This window comes from Gigantopelta aegis, chromosome 10, assembly GCF_016097555.1.
Source record: "Gigantopelta aegis isolate Gae_Host chromosome 10, Gae_host_genome, whole genome shotgun sequence".
NCBI classification, from domain to species: Eukaryota; Metazoa; Mollusca; class Gastropoda; order Neomphalida; family Peltospiridae; genus Gigantopelta; species Gigantopelta aegis.
Genome location: NC_054708.1, coordinates 64,336,678 through 64,356,798, shown reverse-complemented (window position 1 = coordinate 64,356,798; position 20,121 = coordinate 64,336,678). Strand labels below are relative to the sequence as shown.

Genomic DNA, 20,121 nt, shown 5'->3' with positions numbered 1-20,121 from the left:
GAATGATAGAACACACATGATAAAAAGGTTTCAGGCCAGTTCATTTTGCCCATATGTGGTGGTGGTGGTGGTGTGTGTTGTTTTTAAAAAGAAAACTTCCAATACAACACAACACACAAGAAATATATTAATTTATTTACAATTTATTAAGTTTATGAATTTCAACAATCTTCAACAAACATGGTCAACATAAAATGGATAAAATAAAATATGTACTGCTACAACGAAACAGGTGATGACCAAAGTTACAGGCAATTATACACCATGAAAATAAACCTGTCATACCCTGTTGTATTCCTTTTATGACAGAACAGGTAACACCATGTTTTAACATAAACAAAAGTAACATATAGATTCAATCAATATCATGTATTTTTTTTAAAACAATCCTGTTTGAAGACTAAAATTGCAGTATTTATTTGAAATATGGATATGGAATATTTTTGTGTCAACTTACATCAGTCTGTGAAAATAATATTAAATATATTTAACAGGGCTCGCACTGGGCATAATTTTGTTTCAGTCAATTTTTAGATATGTTAAGTATTTCTTTGAAAAATATAAAATGACTTTAAATTTTGTTTTAGCCAAATACTCAATGTTGTAGCCACTTCATATAAAAATGGGCTATTTTGACAATAGAGATAGTGAGCTTTGTTTAAAGGACCAACTAGGTGGCTTAAAAATTATTTTTAATAGTTTTGAAAATAAAATAAAAATGTTTTCCATTCTTTTCACTTGAATCTTTTAAGCATATAATTTGCATAGACTGTTAGTTGGGGTGTATAACACCCTGTTTAGTTGAGAGTACAACACATGCTGAAGTGAAAATAAATAAATAAATGTGTTAGCTTATAGATAGGCCTACCCTCTTCTTTGATAAACAAGTATAATGTAACAAATATATATACAAAACTACACTTAACAAATACAGATCATATACATGTATATGCACATTTCCCCTCCAAAATAATTTATGTTAATTAATGGTATGAAGAATTAATTTAAGCAAAAAGTAATGTGCATCTTAACAGATTAAAATACTACTTCAGTTATTGAACGACACTTGTCACAGAAATCATTTGTCACATATTTGAACCGTAACATTTGCCTTTGAACTTTCTCCATGAGTGTATTGAAGAGATTGCCTGACCAGAACATAGCACTAAATGTTTTTGAGAAAGACAGCTAAATGCAAAACGTTTATGTATTGTAAATACAATTTTTGCCAGCTTAAACACATTTCATGGATATTGGTAAAACAGCAACAAAACTTCGTATCGTCTAGGATTCTTGTCAATTAGAATTATTATTAAAATAATATATTTAGAAAAATATGTGCAGAATTAAAAATAAAATAAAAACATAATTAATAATATTATAAGCATTTCTTAAAATCTCAAATTACCTATGCTATTTGATTTTACTTTTTAAAACAATTTAAATATTTGGTTTTCCCAAATATAAAAAAATGAAAGGCTGTAAAAAAAAAAAAGAGAAAAAAAAGAAGAAAAACACAAAAACAAATAAAACAATATAAAACGGTTATATTAATAAATGTCTGCAAAGTGTCAAACATAAGGTCATGATCACACTTTATTTAGAGAATTTTTTTTTTAAAAATGTGTTGTCACCACAAAGGCTACTTTTTCGGCTAGTAGAATTGGCAGCAAGAAATCCTTTATAATCAACATCACTAAAGGGATAGCATATAACCTACTTGCTGAAAGTTTATTACCTTTTTCTGCAGACGGATTATTTTAGGAAATTTTTTTGGATGTTCATATTTTGTTACGTAATTTGATTTTGCCTGTTTTCCAAAACTGCACAAGGTTGAGCTTACTGGAGTGGGAGAAAAGGTCCAAGTGTGCATCCTCTGTGAAATCTAGGTGCCACATTGCATGGAATCATCACTAGTATAATTATTCACATAAAAAATATTATTGGTAGTAAATCTTTGCGTCCTCGATCTCCATCAACACCACCCTGAAATGTCCACCTGCTTCTGCCATGCCTGCACATATTAAAATAAATTAAAAAGTTTAAAAACCATTTGAGGTTGTGATTATCAATTGTTTGAAAAAGAAACCAAGACCTGATGACCAGATGGTTTTACAATTATTATTATTATTTTTTTTAAATCTTGATAATTAGAACTTTCAATAATTGGAAACAAATCAATATTCAAGTAAAGTAAAAACTAATTATTTACTTTGCTTTTCTGGATTAATCTATTGTCTTCCACAGGGTAATCCTGCTTAGACTACTTTTACTTCCATTCTACACACACAATAGGATTCTTTCTATCTAATATTAATATTGTACAGTACATTTGCTATCAGATATCACACTTTTGGCAGTTACCGGTATAATAAATATTCCATAGAATGAATGAATAAATCCACTGCTGCCAAATACACGTAAGCTTCTTCATGTTTTAGTCACTAATTTATTTTTCTTCTGTTTTTAAATGAAGCTGGAAATAAAAATGACTGATCAAAATGTATGCAAAAGTGATCTTGTCTACAAGCTAAAGAGATCGATTTATTGATGGTGGTTATGTAGATGCTGGCACTATGCAGCAATGAAAAACTTGTTCTCATGCAGAAGAAATGGACAGCTAAATTAAATACCATCATTTGTTCTGCCTGGAAGCATTGTCATAAATATCAACAACAAGTTTGTATGGTATTGAATAACTTTTCAGCCATTTATACACAAACATTTAATGCCCGATATTGACCAATCATAAGCGGAGTACTGTTTGATGAAAGTTACATAGCCTTAGTAATTAAAAGTATTAAATTGAAGTTAGTTTTGTGCTATATATTGGGGCTAACAGAGCCTCAGCATGAAAAAAAACAAAACATTACTATATGTACCTTGCATGATTCAAAACTAATTATACCCTTGCAAACGAGTCACTGAGGGGATATTGCATCTTGCCTGCTCTAGTGACTTTATTTCTCATTTGATTTTCATGAAACTTCATATATAGGAACAGGATCATGATATCTTGAAAGAGTGTGTCTTGCCTCTCTGCATCATAGGTCAAGGTCACTATTACTAAAAATAAAAATAAGTCATCGCTCTAACGACCTCATTTTTCATCAGATTTTCATGAAACATCTCGTATAGGAATAGGATTATGATATCTTGAAAGAGGTCGCCTCTCTGTGTTGAAGGTCAAGGACACAGCTACTAAAATTATGATGTTACAACTCTCTAATTCATATCTCATTCGATTTAATCATGAAACTTCATATATAGAAATAAGATCATATCTTGACTGAATTCACATTTCACCTGTCTGTGTCAAGGTCAAGGTCACCATTACTAAAAATAGAAATTACAATATCATCACTCTAACAACTTAATTTTTTATCCAATTTACATGAAAGTTTACATATAACAATAGGATCAGGACAGCTTGAACAAGTTCACGTTTCATCTCTTTGCATCAAAGGTCAAGCCCCTGTTTGTATAAAATATAGTTACAATTCCAATTTCATTTCTCATCAGATTTTCATTTTAACATCCAGTAATAGGACTATGCAATTGTTAGGGGATTTGAAGCGTTTCTCACACCTTGATTGTTAATTAGTTTATCTTGTCAGTACCAAACATCCACACCCACTAAATTCCGATTCACCAGTCCTGTCCGACACTCAAAATGCATGCAATTTTCAGCAGTTATTAAAGTTATAATTTTTAAATTAATGATTTGATGAATTGCATGCATTATCTAAATTTCTAAGTTTCACAAATAATATGCACTTGCCCTTTTGTATAGTGAAGGCTTTTAACTAGGTGGTTTTTTTCTTGGTCGTTTTGCCATCAACGTTTATTTTTCATAAAGCACCACGACTAACTATATAGGAGCAGTATTCATAATACTAATGAATCTGAAACGACCCACATCAGCATAAGTTTACAACCATTTACAGCATCAATGAAAAAAGAAGAAAAGTTTGTTTTGTTTAACGACACCACTAGAGCTCATTGATTAATTAATCATCGGCTATTGGATGTCAAACATTTGGTAATTCTGACATATATTCATCAGAGGAAGCCCTAATGCAGAAAGGGATCTTTTCTATGCACTTTCCCCACAGACAGGATAGCACATACCATGGCCTTTTACCAGTTGTATGTCGTAAGCATCAATGAAGTACACTGTTTAAGAAAGTAGCTTTAATCAAGTGATATAAAATGCTAAATTAGCATCGGTTTCAAATTGATTATGGGCTATGGAAGTCCAAGGCATTTACCTAGTTCCCTCACCCTCTACAGTACTGATAACAATTTCTGTCCATGGGTGTCACCAGAAATGTAAAGGGTGGATTTTCATGATGGCAGAAAATGGCTCTGAAGTTCATTCACAACCCCCAAACACTCTCTGGTCACACGTCTGCTGTTTAGTTTTTCGTATGTCATGTTTCCATAATAATGTTGCATTTAAATTTGCAGGCTATAACGTTTCATAATCTGTACCCAGACCACCACTTTCTGGCTCGCCGAGAAAAGCCTCTAAATCATCCATTTCTTGTTTGTCACCTAAATCTTCATCATCAGCCTGTTTTTTCTTTTTTGTTTTTTCTTTTTTACCCACTGATGAATTTTTCTCTTTGTTGTCTTTTTCCTTCTCCTTTTCTTTGTCTTTTTTCTTCTTTGATTTCTTTTTAGATTTCGTTTCATCCTGGAGAAAACAAACTTGCCAATTTATAAAATTATTTTCATAATTATGATGATTAATATGTGTTAGATATTTTTCAGGAAGGACGACATTGAGTCATGCCACCTCCGAAATACTGCAAAAAAGATGAAAATTTGCTTGGAGCAGGGGAAGGGGGGGTAGGGTTAGAACCTCAACCCACCATCGTGCATACAAGCCTGGATAATAGCATATTAGTATCATATGAAGACGAAATCATAAATGTTATTTAAAGATGTCACATAAATAGAAAAAAATGTTGATTCAGAATATATATCTCTATATATATATAACATCCAAGTGTTGGCACTTCTGAACATGCCACAGATGTATTTTTAACTGTATTACTTTGGAACTTGGAATTACTGTCAGTATAATAAGAAAAAAATATATATTTAATTTTTTACTACTTTCACAGCCAACTTATTTTTGAACATTACTCACTTGAAGACTGAAATCAAGTTGCTTTTTATAGCAGTTACCCTCACAAGCATAAGAAATGTCAAGATAAACGTCTAGATTAAGGATCAGAAAAGGACTATAAGAAAAACATGTCTAATACCTTATCTTCAGATTTCTTCTTTTTCTTTTTCTTCACTGTTATTTTAATCTCCTCCTCTACATCAGATGATCCTACAGCTGTAAATCAATCAGTGGATGGAATTAAAATTTACAAAATAAATAAAGTACTCCAGATTATAGCCTATTTTTGATAAATATCCATAATTAATTACACTGACAAAGCCAGAATGTTATATTGAGGGCCAGCCAAATATACTGTCTATGAGTGTTGTTATGGGGAGACATGCAAATATAAAACATGGTGAGGGCAAAAGGTGTGATTTGATGGGGCAGGGCCCTCATGGACCCCTTTGGCTATGCCAGAGATTAATTAAATGTACTGTTGTAAATATTTTATAAAATTGAAGGCACTGATACACCAAAATTACTGATTGAATGAATCAACCAAAAAACAAACAAAATAAATTTCAATTAAGATGAAAACAAATAGGTACTCGGTATTACAATTTACAATTTTCCCTGAATATCAGGCTGTAAAGTCAAAGTCTTTGTTTGCATGGCCACTGTTAAGAGTTATCCACAGATGGCTAAAAATTTATGACCATTCAAAAGTACTATTCCCATTCTAAGTTAATAATTTATGTTACTTTCTATTGCCTTAATAAAACAAGAACAGATATTAAGTTTTGATATAGTAATTTCACATCTGAATGTATTTAATGAAACAGCAATGGTACTATTTTGTTATACATTATTCCATAGTAGATTTACAATTTATAGATCTTTCCTGATATTTGTTAAGTGTTACTTACCCACTTTTAAGGTGCCAGTGGCTTCATCATCACTGTCTTCTACAGGTTTTGGCCGAATTTTATTTGTGTGTTTCACAGGTTTTGTTTCTTGAGGCTGATAAAAATAAACCCAAGGAATGTGAGAAGATGAAATAAAAGACTTATGTATGTGTATGTACACAACCCCTGCAGTTACTCACGGGTAATCAGCAATAACATGGAGGTTTTAATTCTCGATGGCACTTTTTTGCCTTGGATTATATTCAATGGCATGGGTATTTTTTTTAACCGTGGACATTTTTTTAATAGCAGGGGTTTATACACATGCACTTGCATATGTTTTTTTGTAATTTTCCATAAATGAACAATCTTACTGCCATGCTGGATTTAAAAAACACCTTTTTCAATGATTTTAATTTTCATAACAGTTATGTTGATAATTGTAATAATGTCTTCATTATGATTGATTTTTGCTGTACCGATATATTCCTGGTATATGAAGGTGTTATGGCACATTTTTATTTATTTATTTAAAAAGACTTTACTATAAGCATGACTGACAACTTTATAATAAAACCCGATTATTAGTCTAATACAAAATATACTGATGGTAAGAAATAAGGGAACCCAGGAATAGTAACAGAAAATATTGACTGCAACCAAATTTCTCAACCACAGTATCAGGACAGTTAATTAGCAGTATATTCCACAGTACTGACATTTATCCTACATTACATCTCTGTATTTTATATAGGCATAATTATTCTAGTAATCAATTAAATTAAATACCATGTGTTCCCTTATTTCCTTCCATCAGTAATATTTTCTGCAAAAAGTTGACAAAAAAAAAGTAACAAGCATTGTGAGAGTACTGCTAAAGCAATACATGTCCCCTACCGTGCCCAACAAATTTTTGTATTTCCTAAGTTCAAGGGCCATAACTGCCAAAAATGGGGATATCGCCATAAAACTTGATATATAACAGTACATGATAAATTCATACACAAAATTCAAGCTCAATATCTTGAGGCGTTCGAAAACCCCCCAGAAAGGTGCAGAATTATTTGTCTCCATATATCCTAAGTTCATGGGCCATAACTGTAAACAATGGGTAAATCGTCATAAAAGTCAAACTTGTTCTGTAACTGTACTTGATAAAGCTAAACAAAAAAAAAGTCAGCTCAATATCTTAAGGCATTTTGGAGTAAACGTCTGGAAAACTATATGTGGGAGACAGATGCGTAAACAGACAGACAGACAGAAGGATGGAGATGAAACCTTAAGTCCCCTCCGGTAGCGGACTAATAAAACCTAATTCCCACCTTCTGTTCAAACTGATCCAACCAGTTGCTAAGATCTTCCTGTGGAACCTCTATCGGGACAAATGTAGCAGCCTCTTTGTCAGTCTTGTTTACCCTATCCGCCTCCGGCGTGGATGTGTCTATGTCGTTTTCTTTAGCGTCACTCTCACTAGTATCTCTATCATTTGAAAGACTTGGCAGATTGCTCGTCTTCGCCGGCATCACCACATCATTTTGAGCATCCTCCTCGGAAGAGTCCGACACACTGATGTCGGCCGCTGTCGCTTCTGTAATAGTCAATGCTGAATCATGGGAATAAGAATAACTTTTTTGTTCATGTTTTTTGTTTTGTTTTCGAGTAGGTGCCACAACCTCTGCAACATCGTCTTCGCTGGAAATGTCAACCGGAACTCCAGCCACCTGAGGTTTGTCATCTTCGTCACTAGAAAGTACTACGTTGTCCTTTGCACTGGAAGTGACAGCGTTGTTCTTTGCACTGGAAGTGACAGTCACCGATTTTTGATGTGTCAGCTCAGCTTCGTCTTCTGAGTCCAGGTCATCCTGAAAACCAGCAACCATCGGATTGGCAGTTTCTTCATCACTGAAAAATTGGTTATCAAAGAATTTTAAACTGTAATAATATCTTCATTATGATGGATTTTTATTGTACCGATATATTCCTGGCATATGAAAGTGTTTGGTATGTGTGCTGTTCAAAAAAGGAATCAACCAAGATTCTTTGTTGTTGACTAAATAAAACTGTCACAGGAATATACATGTTTATGACAATACTATTTACAAGCTAATTGTTGTAAATATGTATTTGTTTCTGTCGCTTTAAAGGAGCTTTGCTTTTGAATGAGTATGTTTATTAATGTGGTCATATTCCTGATTTTGTATTTGGTAAAGATTAAAGCCGCACACCCTAGTTCCATCCAGCGAAAATAAATTATAATTTGGTTAATCTACAAACCTGTAACACACTTAGATCACGTTTTTATCAAATGGAGTGAAAAAGCAGGTTTTATATCGATAAATACCATGGGAATCCCCATGTCCCAATTGCTTGAAATAATTTTGAAAGTTAGTATTCTGATGTCACCAGTAGAAGCACAACAATGCCTACGTCACGACAAATTTCACAGACTTGGGGTGCGTTCGTTTCACCTCCCCTGGACATGTTCCAACTGTTCTGTCCTGGTTGTATCCCCTCTCCAGATATCGTAAGACTTAGCAAAATTATTGGTTTTAAGGGTTTGTAACGTTTTGTATTGAGACACTTACTTGTCTGAACTTTATTGTTACTGAAAATGTTCACGAACTGTGAAGAAAAATCTCACAAATGAACAACAACAAATCGGATGTTGATTGCGCGAACCGTGCATGAGAAAACAAACCGAACCAAAATGGTAACGGTCACGTGATATACCAACGTCTGTGACATTAAAAATAGATTGGACCTCGCTTGCTTAACGGTTTTTTCTTGACAACACGTTTTGTGAAAAAATGCAAAAAATGCATTTCGTGGTTTTACAAACATCAGGATTACCAAAAAGCACTTCAGGTGAATGGAAATGTGTATTCTAAATAATAAAATGTAAGTAAAGTGCAATTTTATTTGTGAAAAATGGGGTTTAATAGCGAAAAACAACGCCGTAATGGTTAACAAATAAACGTAACTAGGGTGTGTCCCTTTAAGCATTTTTGTTAATATAATATGTTCAAATGCAGTGTGACATAAATGTTTACTTTGTTAAAATAGACTGCATGATGACAGCCAGTTTCCTGTCTCATTCCATGTGTGATAATTTCTAAAATAGAGAAGCTGAATAAAATACTCACTGCAATTAAAGGCAGATGATGTGCTTGTCAACTATTATGAAATTGGCAACAACTATTTTTGTTTTGATAAGAAAGTGATTTTTGAAATCATTACATAATATTCATATAATTTTTGGACTTACAATATTATACTTTGAAAAACAAAAAGGAACACAGAGTACTAAGTTTGACTTACGACTTTGTAATGAGGTTTGTGATTTACCTGTCACTGCTACCTTCTTCTGGTGCTTTTGCTGTGGAATTGCTGTCTTTTGTATCATCAAGGAAGTAGCTGTCTAGCTCCCCACCATCAGGGATGAAGTCTTCCACACTTTTTACCATTACTTCAGATGACCCAGAAATTGGAGTTTCTGTATATATTTAAGACAAAGAATGAATTGTCAAATTTACAAGCACAATGGAGTCTGAAGATTGCTGTAAACCGAGACAAGCTTTATACACGTTTTTGTTTTTGTTTTTTTAAATGGGTATAATTTCTCTCAGCATATTTCACCTCAGTCAAATGAAAAAACATTTTATACTAGGAAAACAAACCATAGAAACTGTTTTAAAGTAAGAAAACAATGAAACTGTTTTAAAGTAAGAAAACAATCAAGAATGGGAGAGGGAGTGGAGAAACACACAAAAAGATGCACTCTTTAGTTCAGTAAGTGTCTTTTCTAGCATAGAACAGCCTACATTACAGTTGCCCAGTTATTTTTAAAATTACCAACCATCCCCCCCACCATTAGTTATTTTAGGCTAGGTAAGGTCCTGTGACGTGGTATCAAGTGTAACAACTAAAACTCAGTTCAATACTCTAGCCAATGAAGAAAATAAATAAATTCTCTTTCGCCAAAGCCAACAGTAGCATTACATATACCTGCTTTTGTTTCTTTCTCTGGTGTTTCTTCCTTTGGTTTCTTCTTGAAGAGTCTGGACATGAAGCCGGGTTTCTGCTCTGTGGGTTGAGTTGGTGGTGTGGGGGGTGAGTCTCCAACTGGTGTCGACGGCAACGACATTGCTGCTGTCGATGGCAATGCTGGTGTTGGATGATTCTGAGTTGATTCTTCGGACTGTGTTGTTGGCAATCGCAAAATGGATGGTTGAGATGCTGAACGTGATACTGAAAGAAGACGACGTCTGTATACATTTGTTGAATAAGAAAAGAAAATGAGGTCAGATACCATGGGAAGTGCACAAGTCTTGTAAAAATGATATCTAGTGAAAAAGAGTGTAATATTTTATTTATAATATTACTCAACTTTAAATAATGTAACATCTGACAATTACTTCAAGCATAACTGAACGAGACAAGTGAAGGCACACAGCTAACATCTGGGAAAGTGACGTCGCTTACCGAAATGATGTCACTTTGCAACTAATAAGCAGCTGGTGGTAGGTATGAAATTTGTACAATACACCCAGACATTGACTGGGTGGGTACTAAAAGAATTTACATATTAATTACCTCCTTGAACTATTTGGCCGTCAGCAGACAGGATGTTTCCACCTTCGTCCTGCCGTAACTTGGCCTCGGACAGCACTTTCTCCGCAAGCTTCTCCTGCTGTTTCCTTCTTTTTGTCGTTAGAGCTGCATTGTATCTACAAATAGCATAGAAACACTAATGAATTATACATACAAACGATATAACAAATTAGGTACTGGTAGGTGTAAACAAAAACTCACTGACAGAATAACAACACCACCAATCACTGTAATGGATTTGGGTACTTGTTACATCTATAAACAGAATAAAACAAAATGAAAACAAGTCCTCTTAGTGAGTGAATACAAATACCCATTTAAAACTAAACATTGAAAAAAGTATTATTTATGTTATTATAAATTTTTGTAGGAAAAATCCAAATCCCTTATTAAAATGAAAAAACCGACACCAAAACGAAGAAAGAAACTAATTACAAGTCGTAGTCTTGCTCCTCTGAGTGTTCATGGATGCTCAGTTCTTCAACTGTTGATAATAAATCTTGTGTGTTGGTCTCCAGCTGTTTTAATAATGTTTCACGCTGAAAATTTTACCCAAAAATAGCTTAATATAATGTTTCAAAATACAAGAAACTCAATTAACAGTTGGTAGCTGCAGACAATTAATTGTGGTGAAATTTGTTTAATGATTATTAGATGCCTAAACAACATTTGTTAGCAAAATGCATATTGATCCATATCATAAAAAAACAGAGATGAAATCAATAAACATGAGTGAAACTGAACTAAAATCTCGGTTTGTGTTTATTAATTCCATTGCACTGGTAGAATATCTGTAGAATATTAAATGTTCTGGTTAAGTTAAGTGTTAATTAAAACAAAACCGTGTCTCAAATCTGGAACCTAAACTCACCTGTAATTGCAGGAATGGAAGGTTAAAGAACATGTGAAGATACTTCAGACCAAAACCATTTCTCATAGAGGACTCGGCGTACCGTACTTGGGCTGATCCTTCAGGTCTAAAAACAACAAAAGTATAACAATACACTAATACCAATATACAAACTGATAAACTGTTATGAGTGGCACTTCATAACATGATTATAAACTGAGAGACAAATGAAGTCCTATTACATAGGATTCAATCCTAATGATGCCAATGAAATTTGATTCATATACATTTTACTGTAACACAACTAAACACACAAATTTCTGCCTAGATCATGCATCAAGCAAGCACTTTACTATTGGGCTAGAAAGGTGTAAACTCACCAGACATATTGAAACACATTGATTCTATAGTTTATAACATCTTAGACATATACGTTTTGCAATGCAGAAAATAATTAGTCTATAACTAAGCTACACTCTCTTCAATGAAGCTTGCCCTTCAAACAGTTTATGTTACTATTCATGTCTGTTTGAAAAAGACAAAGGTTGAACCAATAACTACCTTTCCTTTTGAACATGTTCAACAAAATATCTGGCCTTGTCCTCGTTCACAGTCCGATGGTGTTCCATGTCTTTGTGGTTGCCAAGGACAATAACAGGTATGTGGCTTGGCACTCGCTCTATTTCACGCTCAACATACTGGAAGGTCCTGCCGAAAAGACAAATATTAAATTACTAAACAGATGAAATTCCAATGTAAATACAAATGTCATTAAAAGGCCTGTGCTTTAAAAAATGTGGAACAGAAGTGCAATATTTATTAAACAAGGACATGGAACTAATAAGATAGCTTTCTGACATTAAAAGTGAGTTACCAATGTAAGGAATGATAGTGGTGTATCATATATCTGATCAAACATGTTAGAAGTTCTAATTAGTAAATTGCATGCCTCCAGAACTTGTATGGTACAACAAAATGTAAGTTATAGAATAGAATGCCATATGGTGTGATCTTTTGGCCACTGCATTGTCAAGTTTAACACACAAAAATCTAAGCTCTTATTTCCTTGGTTTTCAAAGGACTAAAAACAGAAAGAATGGTGAAATGTGTTTTGAATTGTACATATGCTGGGTGGTATTGAAATTTTTGGTTCAGTATCAGTATCAGTATTTTGGGGGTGATTTACCTCAGTATTGGTACGAAATTCATTATTAATACACCAATACCGATAACAAGTGGTATTTTCGGTATATACTCTGCTTTAAATGCAGGCCTGAGTTAAGTCTTACCAGCTAATTTCATCTAAATAAAATTAAATTCCATGCACAAGGCCCTCATCTCTCTGTTTATTTCCAGCTATTTTGTATTTGTCAAATATACTCTTCAAAAGAAGAAACGCAAAACCACATTGTCGTAACATTTGGAGAATTGATTTAATTATTGAATGGCGAGTCCGATAATTACCAAATGTTGCAGGATTGTTCACAATTCACTCTAGTCCATTGTGAGTAAGTGATAGGACACACCACCAAGGTCAAGGTCATCTGGAGTCAATACCGGGTGTGGCCTCCGCGTGTGTTGACAACTGCCTGGCACCGCCTGCCCATTGAAGCAACCAGAGTACGGATGACGTCCCGGGGGATGGTGGCCCACTCGGCCTGCAAGGCTGCTGCCAGCTCGGGCAGGGTCTGGGGCTGTGGTTGTCGCTGTCGGTCCAACTCGTCCCATAGATGCTCAATTGGGTTCAAATCCGGTGATTTCGATGGCCAAGGAAGGACATTAATGTTGTTGTTCTGTAGGAAAGCCGTTGTGAGACGTGCTGTGTGAGGCCTGGCGTTGTCATGTTGGAACACTGCGTTGGCGTTGGCCATAACTGGAACGATGTGTGGCCGGAGGATCTGGTCAATGTAGCCCTGTGCATTCAGGTTGCCCTGCACGTGGACCAGGTCAGTTCTGCCAGTGTGTGAGATGGCTGCCCACACCATGACACTACCCCCGCCGAATCTGTCCACTTCCTGCACGCAGTTTGCCGCATAACGTTCACCACGACGCCTATACACGCGACATCTTCCATCATGATGTCGGAGCAGAAATCGGGACTCGTCACTGAACCACACCTGTCTCCATCGCAGTTGAGGCCATTGTCGATGAATCTGGCACCACTGCAGTCGGAGTCGACGGTGTTGTGGTGTTAAGATGACACCTCGAACTGGACGTCTGGCACGAATTCCTACCTCACGTAGGCGGTTCCATACGGTCTGGTTGGATATCCTGCGCAAACCTGGTATTGCTGCGGCTGTGGAGGTGGCAGTAGTCAATCGTTCCCGAAGGTGGCGTACCCGGATGTAGCGGTCCTGCCCGGGGGTAGTGACCCGTGGTCGACCGGATCTAGGGAGGTCACGTGTTGATCCATGTTGCTGGTAACGGTCCCAGTCTGGAGATACAGAGGCCAGGCAAGCGAACATCCTGCACTTTTATACTGTCGGTGTTCATGTTGCATGTGCAGACAACGCACGTGCAGTGGTGACATGGTTTGCACGTGGCTGCGTTTTTGCGAATATTCACATTTTGGAACTTTATTGTACAGTAGCTGCGTTTTATCGAATGTAACCGTGGGAATGTGTTTGGGACATGCAATGACCTTATATTCACAAAGCATGAACCGGTAGGAAACATAAAATCGGAGTTATAACCCATTTGTACCCTTTTGCGTTTCTTTTTTTGAAGAGTATATATTGTTAGTGCTTTACTAAATAGCGTAAATATTTTTCAATACGAAATTTCAGTATTTTGACACTGACATGATGCCAATACCAAAAAGTATACATGGTATACCGCCCAGCTTTACATATTAGTCATGAAGGTAGTGCACAGGTAACCATAGTGATTTGTTTTAAAAGATAAGAAAATACTATATTAGACTGATTTAAATACCATTGTTTAGTGATATCGTAAATAAGAATCACTCCATGGGTTCCTTTGTAAACATCTAGAAATTCTGCATCCAAGCATGGCTCTTCTGGCTGCAAGGGGAAAACAAATACTGTAGTACATATAATATATAGAAAATCCATTAATCCTCAAAAGACAAAACAAATAATTTAAAAACATGGCAAGATTATTTGTAACAAAGGAAAAAACCCAGAATGTTTGTTTAATGATACCTCAGTACATTTTATACTATGTTACTGTGATATTTCCCATGACCTCTGATGTACCACTCAGGTACCAGTTAAAGGGAATTGTTTGGTAGTTGAAGCAGTTGAAGAAAAACAATGGTTAAAAATAAACTAATTATAACACTGAAACATAAAAAAAGAACATAGAATACAGGGCAGAATATTTCACAAGAACAGTTGTTCTGTCCGTGTGTTGGTTACGCAACTTTAAAATCACGAGAAACGCCAAATGGATATGTGGTGAACAATTACATTCTGACATTAAAAGTACCATACATCAGTAATGAAAGTGAAAATCAGTTTGTTTTTAAATACATTTGAAGCATTAATGTAGCACATAACCATAGTTCTAATGTTTTATGATTAGATAGGCCTAACTTAGCGGTTACGAGAACTATATTCATGTAACTCAAAAATCAATTACATAAGTAAAACTCACATGAACCGATTTCTGGTTAACTAACATTTTGAAATATTGTCCCCTGGAATACAATTATATGAAATCGGACATAAATACACAGTTGTAGAGAAGAAAGTAACAAGTGTAACATTTATACATGTAACTCGTGGTCTGTTCCAAGAGACAAACAAATCACTCACAGCATCAGCAGAATTATTCAACTTGAGACCTTCGGATTTCTTCCTTTTCTTGCCTTTATCAACAACATCCCAGACCTCCACTTTGACCACATCGTCAGTGGCACGGTAATTCCACTGGATATTGGTGACCTAGATTTATTTAATGACACCAATAGTAAGTACATCCACCAAGCCCAAATCAGAACTCCTACAACAATGCTTATCAGCTTGCCCAGAACAAGCAGACCAAGTAAACAGTTCTAACAACTCATTCAATAGTACCAGTCAACTGACAATTACAACACATTGACAAAACAACCATGTATTTATAAATTTAATATTGTAAGGTGTTTGACAGTTCTATTTTAATCAAGGAACAAGACATCATTGCTTGACTGTCTTTCAATAGAAACATTTGGGTCAGAAATCCTGTTTCAGATAGGAATGTAGAAAATAATTGTGCTAAATAAAATTGGGTTAAGTTGATATTGAGAGTTAATATATGAAGCACTAAAGCAAATTACATCTGGCTGGGTCAAAGTTCAAAGTGACCCGAACATTTAATAGAGCCGTTAATACTACCAGTTCTGCTACAAGTGATAAGTGTGGCAAATAAATGGATGCAATTTTAGTCCATCCAGTACCACTGTGTCAAGTAAAGCAGATATGAATTTTGTAAATAATTAAAAATTAATTTCTGAAATCAATTAAAAAAAATTGTAAAGTATATCCTTAAAATACATTGCTTGCTCCTTGTTTGTTTTGGGGGTTTTAAAATTAATTTTTAAACAAATATTTTGTATAAATAACAGGAAAAATTAAAAAGTATTTTAACAGCTACAGTACTAAAAAGTTATTAAACAATTTGTTAAATATGACATACCTGAATTTCATCTGTTGGAAGATATTCTTCTTTGTACGGTTGTCCTTGGAGACGGTTAAATAGACAACTCTTGCCAACATTTCTGTCACCACGAATTACTATTTTCACTAAAAAAAGAAAAAGAAAAAAGACATTTGCATGATTACACTGAATCTTACTGTTATACTGTTTGTATACCTTTAGTAAGTTGAAACTTACTGTTATACTGAATACCTTTTGTTGATGATGATAACTAGTTTAACGTGCCCATATACCACTAGGGTTTTGAACACGCCCATCCCGAGTCCGACCTCCGATAAGATCGGTGTCCTGACTCGGGATGGAGGGATGTGTGTGTGTGTGTGTGTGTTGAAACTGGGCAGAATTTTGAAAATAGCAATTAGTAAAGAAGTTAATAGATAAACTAAAAAAAATAAAAAGGTTACAAGCCAAAAATAAAAAAGAATTGACTGCTCGGTCGAATATTTATATAATTTGGAGCATTTTAGAAGGACAGTCCAAAATTAATACCTTTTGTAAATTGAAATCTACTGTTACACATGTAGTTTGTTATCAACTAAATTCTATCACCTTTAAAAACATTTTCCATGACCCCTTTTAGAATTTTTGTCAAGTTTTTCTACAATTTATTGACAATTTTTTAATACACATTTCTGTTCTTCTTGTGTCATTTAAAATGAGAATATTATTTTTTTGAGCAATTTTATTTTTTTATGACTAATTTGTAAACAAACTTCCACAACTTTACAGGTCTCTAAGAATTCCTTTGTTTTTCCTTCAGGAATTCCTTTTTTTTTTTTTAGGATTTCCATGATCACCTTTCAGTGTTTCTGCCAGAAAGAAATTTTTGGGTATGGTGCTATGGAATTGAATGCAACCACAGTCAGCAGGGGGTATGGGGGGCCTCCCCCAAAAAGAAAATGGGATTATGTTTTGGGTTAGGATTAAAAAAATCATACAGTAATGATAAAAGTAATTAATTTTGTCAAAAAACAACAACAATTGAGTATAGTGTCATACCTGTTTTACCCTCTGGCAAAAACCCTGCCAGGGACTAGACGTAGCCCAGTGGTAAAGCGTTCGCTTGATGTGTGGTCAGTTTGGGATTGATCCCTGTCAGTGGGCCCATTGGGCTATTTCTCGCTCCAGCCAGTGCACCACGACTGGTATATCAAAGGCTGTGGTATGTGTTATCCTGTCTGTGGGAGTGTGCATATAAAAAATCCCTTGCTGCTAATCGAAAAGAGTAGCGACAGCGGGTTTCCTCTCTCAATATCTGTATGGTCCTTAACCATATGTCCGACGTCATATAAATAAAATGTGTTGAGTGCGTTGTTAAATAAAATATTTCCATTTCCAAACCCTGCCATTTGTAAGCTACAACAAAGTGATACTTACTGTTGTACTGAACACCTTTAGCAAACTTGCGCTGCAATTGCTGTCCCATTGCCTGCATCCCAGCAGGAGGGGCCACGCCTTTACCCTGTGCTTCATTGTTCCTGTCACCGCCAAGTAACCTCTTGAAGAGAGACATGGCACAGACACAAATATAAACCTGGTTACATTACACTTGTGCAAGCTACTGCAACTACCACATCCGTAAACTAGTGCATCAGTTTCAGGACATCAGATTCCCAATGTTGATCACAGCATTTATTTCGTCTATAAAAAATAAAAGAAAGAATGTCAGCCAGGATTTCTGCCAGATTCTGTAAAATCTTGTAAAATAATGGGATACATTTTTATAATTCTTAGAATGATTACAGTAAGAGAACTGCTGTTTAAAATGTGTCCAGTTTCAACTGATTTCAAATCCATAACCTTGATCTTTACAATAATCATTTTTAAGTTTAAAAAGTTTGTAACCAGCAATTGACAAGAAGAAACTCAACAACACACCCTAAACAAAGCTGGCCAGTATTGGACAGCAGTATCAGGTTTGTCCTTGTAGTATTTTATTAGGCACCAACATAAAACATTCATGTTGGGAGTGTTACCTTAGGGCAGGACGTAGCTCAGTGGTATTTAAAGTATTCGCTTGATGCATGGTCGGTTTAGGATCAATCCCTGTCAGTGGGCCCCTTAAGCTATTTCTCGTTCAAGCCAGTGCACCATGACTGGTATATCAATGGCCATGGTATGTGCTATTTTGTCGGTGGAATGGTGCATATAAAAGATCCCTTGCTACTAATGGAAAAATGTAGCGGGTTTCATCTCTAAGACTACATGACAAAATTACCAAATGTTTGAAATCCCATAGCCGATGATTAATAAATTAATGTGCTCTAGTGGTGTCATTAAACAAAACAAACTTTAACTTTGAAAATAATCAAATCACAGGTCTGTGGAGTGTCGTCCTCTGGTCCATACAGTTTCAGCCCCACTTATGACACCTATGGTACTATTTACGAAATATGAACATGAAATGAAAACATGGTAAGATATGTTATATTTATTGTGAACAAAACAAACACTATAATGCAGCAAGGGTCTGTCATGGAAACACCTTGAAGTTGGATCTGATTCTCAGTCTATTGTTCAAACCAAATTGTTAACAACTACGAAAAATTACTCTCCTACCTTTAATTGCCATTAGATTTCCTCCAAAGTTTGTCCAGACAGAAATCTTGAAAAAACCATTACAATGACACAGATTCCACATACCAGATGATAACTATGTCACCTATATCGACTTCGCTGAGAGCTCATAGGGCAAAAAGCATGTAATTTTGTGCCAGCTGCCATTTTGACTTTTTATGGAATATTCTTCAAGAGGGGTGAAAGGATAGGACTTAATCTAAAAGCAAACATGATGACGTCATATTATTATTTTTTTTTCATTATTATTATTATTTTTTTAATGATACCACTAGAGATCATTGGTTTCATATTAATTGTGTGACATACTTTGGAGGCTTTCACCCCTCTTGAAGAGTATTCCATAAACAAGCAACATGGCAGACAGCAGAAAACTGCATGTATTTTTCCCTATGCAATCTCAGCAAAGACGATATCGGTGACATCGTTGCAGTCTCGTGTGTGGAATCTGTATATTTGTAGTGTTTTTTTTTGCGATTTGTGTTTGGACAAACTTTGGAGGAAATCTAATGGCAATTAAAGGTAGGAGAGTAATTTTTTGTAGTTAACAATTTGGTTCGGACAATAGTAACACTGAGTGGCAACGACAACATGTCTTGACGTTCCCTGTATTCTATGTCATCTGTTACCAGATCTGTAGTGTGCACCAGTACAAACACTGTTTTTTTTGTCACATTTGATTCTGTGCATTTCTTTTTTGAGTGGTACTATATCTGCCACACCTAGACCCGCTTCAGTGTGTTTTGGACCTTAGTAGAAGCTTACGCCCAAATTAGAAAGTAATTATCAACTAAGGCCCAAATTAATGTGGGAAGGGGCTGTGACCACACTTGAGAACAGGAGTGTACCTCTTTCTGTCCTACTCTCTCTCTCTCTATATAATATTCTAGAATATAAATAAAAATAAAATATGGCTTGTGCCCCCCCCATTAGATTGCCCCCCACCCCCTTCAAACTTGATGTTTTAAATCATACTAAATTTAAAATATGCTTTACCAGAATTGTATCCTTGTCAGGTGTGAGGAGAAGGGTGTATCTCTGTTCTTTGCAATTATTAAAAAATAATTTTAGCAGACATTACTGTTATTTTTCACTGTTTAACAGTAACACCTACCAAAACCCAAAAAATCCATACTGGAGAAATTTTAGTTGGTATAAAAATTAGTACATATTCTGAAACGAAATAGGCCTAAATAAATCTACCAACAAAATATATCCTTCTGAGCGTTAAATGGGATTGACAGTCTTAAATTGCATGTCAAACATATATTTTGATAAACATATTATACTGAGGGAATTACTGATCATAAATATTATTCGAAACAAGTGAACGCAGTTCTTGATAATCGAACGAGTATACAATTTGTATAATCCCTAGCCTCAAATATTGAGAC

At 35.1% G+C, this 20,121-nt stretch overlaps 1 protein-coding gene across 1 annotated transcript; it reads right to left on the bottom strand.

Moving 5' to 3' along the window:
* Positions 1-116: 116 nt before the first annotated feature.
* LOC121382975 (rab-like protein 6) lies at positions 117-19,868 on the bottom strand. Its single transcript, XM_041512678.1, has 15 exons — positions 19,724-19,868; positions 17,528-17,791; positions 16,130-16,236; positions 15,268-15,396; positions 14,423-14,511; positions 12,050-12,196; positions 11,510-11,615; positions 11,074-11,177; positions 10,621-10,754; positions 10,033-10,275; positions 9,373-9,520; positions 7,350-7,929; positions 6,049-6,142; positions 5,277-5,353; positions 117-4,699 (listed from the first exon to the last, which is right to left on the bottom strand). The coding sequence occupies exons 2-15, from the start codon at positions 17,661-17,663 to the stop codon at positions 4,472-4,474; spliced, it is 2,322 nt and encodes a 773-aa protein (XP_041368612.1). The 5' UTR covers positions 17,664-17,791; positions 19,724-19,868; the 3' UTR covers positions 117-4,471.
* Between the last annotated feature and the right edge of the window lie 253 nt (positions 19,869-20,121).

Coding starts and splice junctions, on each gene's coding strand:
- LOC121382975 (XM_041512678.1), bottom strand. CDS start 17,663: ATGTCTCTCTTCAAGAGGTTACTTGGCGGTGACAGGAACAATGAAGCA. Junction 10,276..10,620: donor CGGCCAAATAGTTCAAGGAG/GTAATTAATATG, acceptor GTCTTCTTTCAG/TATCACGTTCAGCATCTCAA. Junction 7,930..9,372: donor GAAGAAGGTAGCAGTGACAG/GTAAATCACAAA, acceptor CCAATTTTTCAG/TGATGAAGAAACTGCCAATC.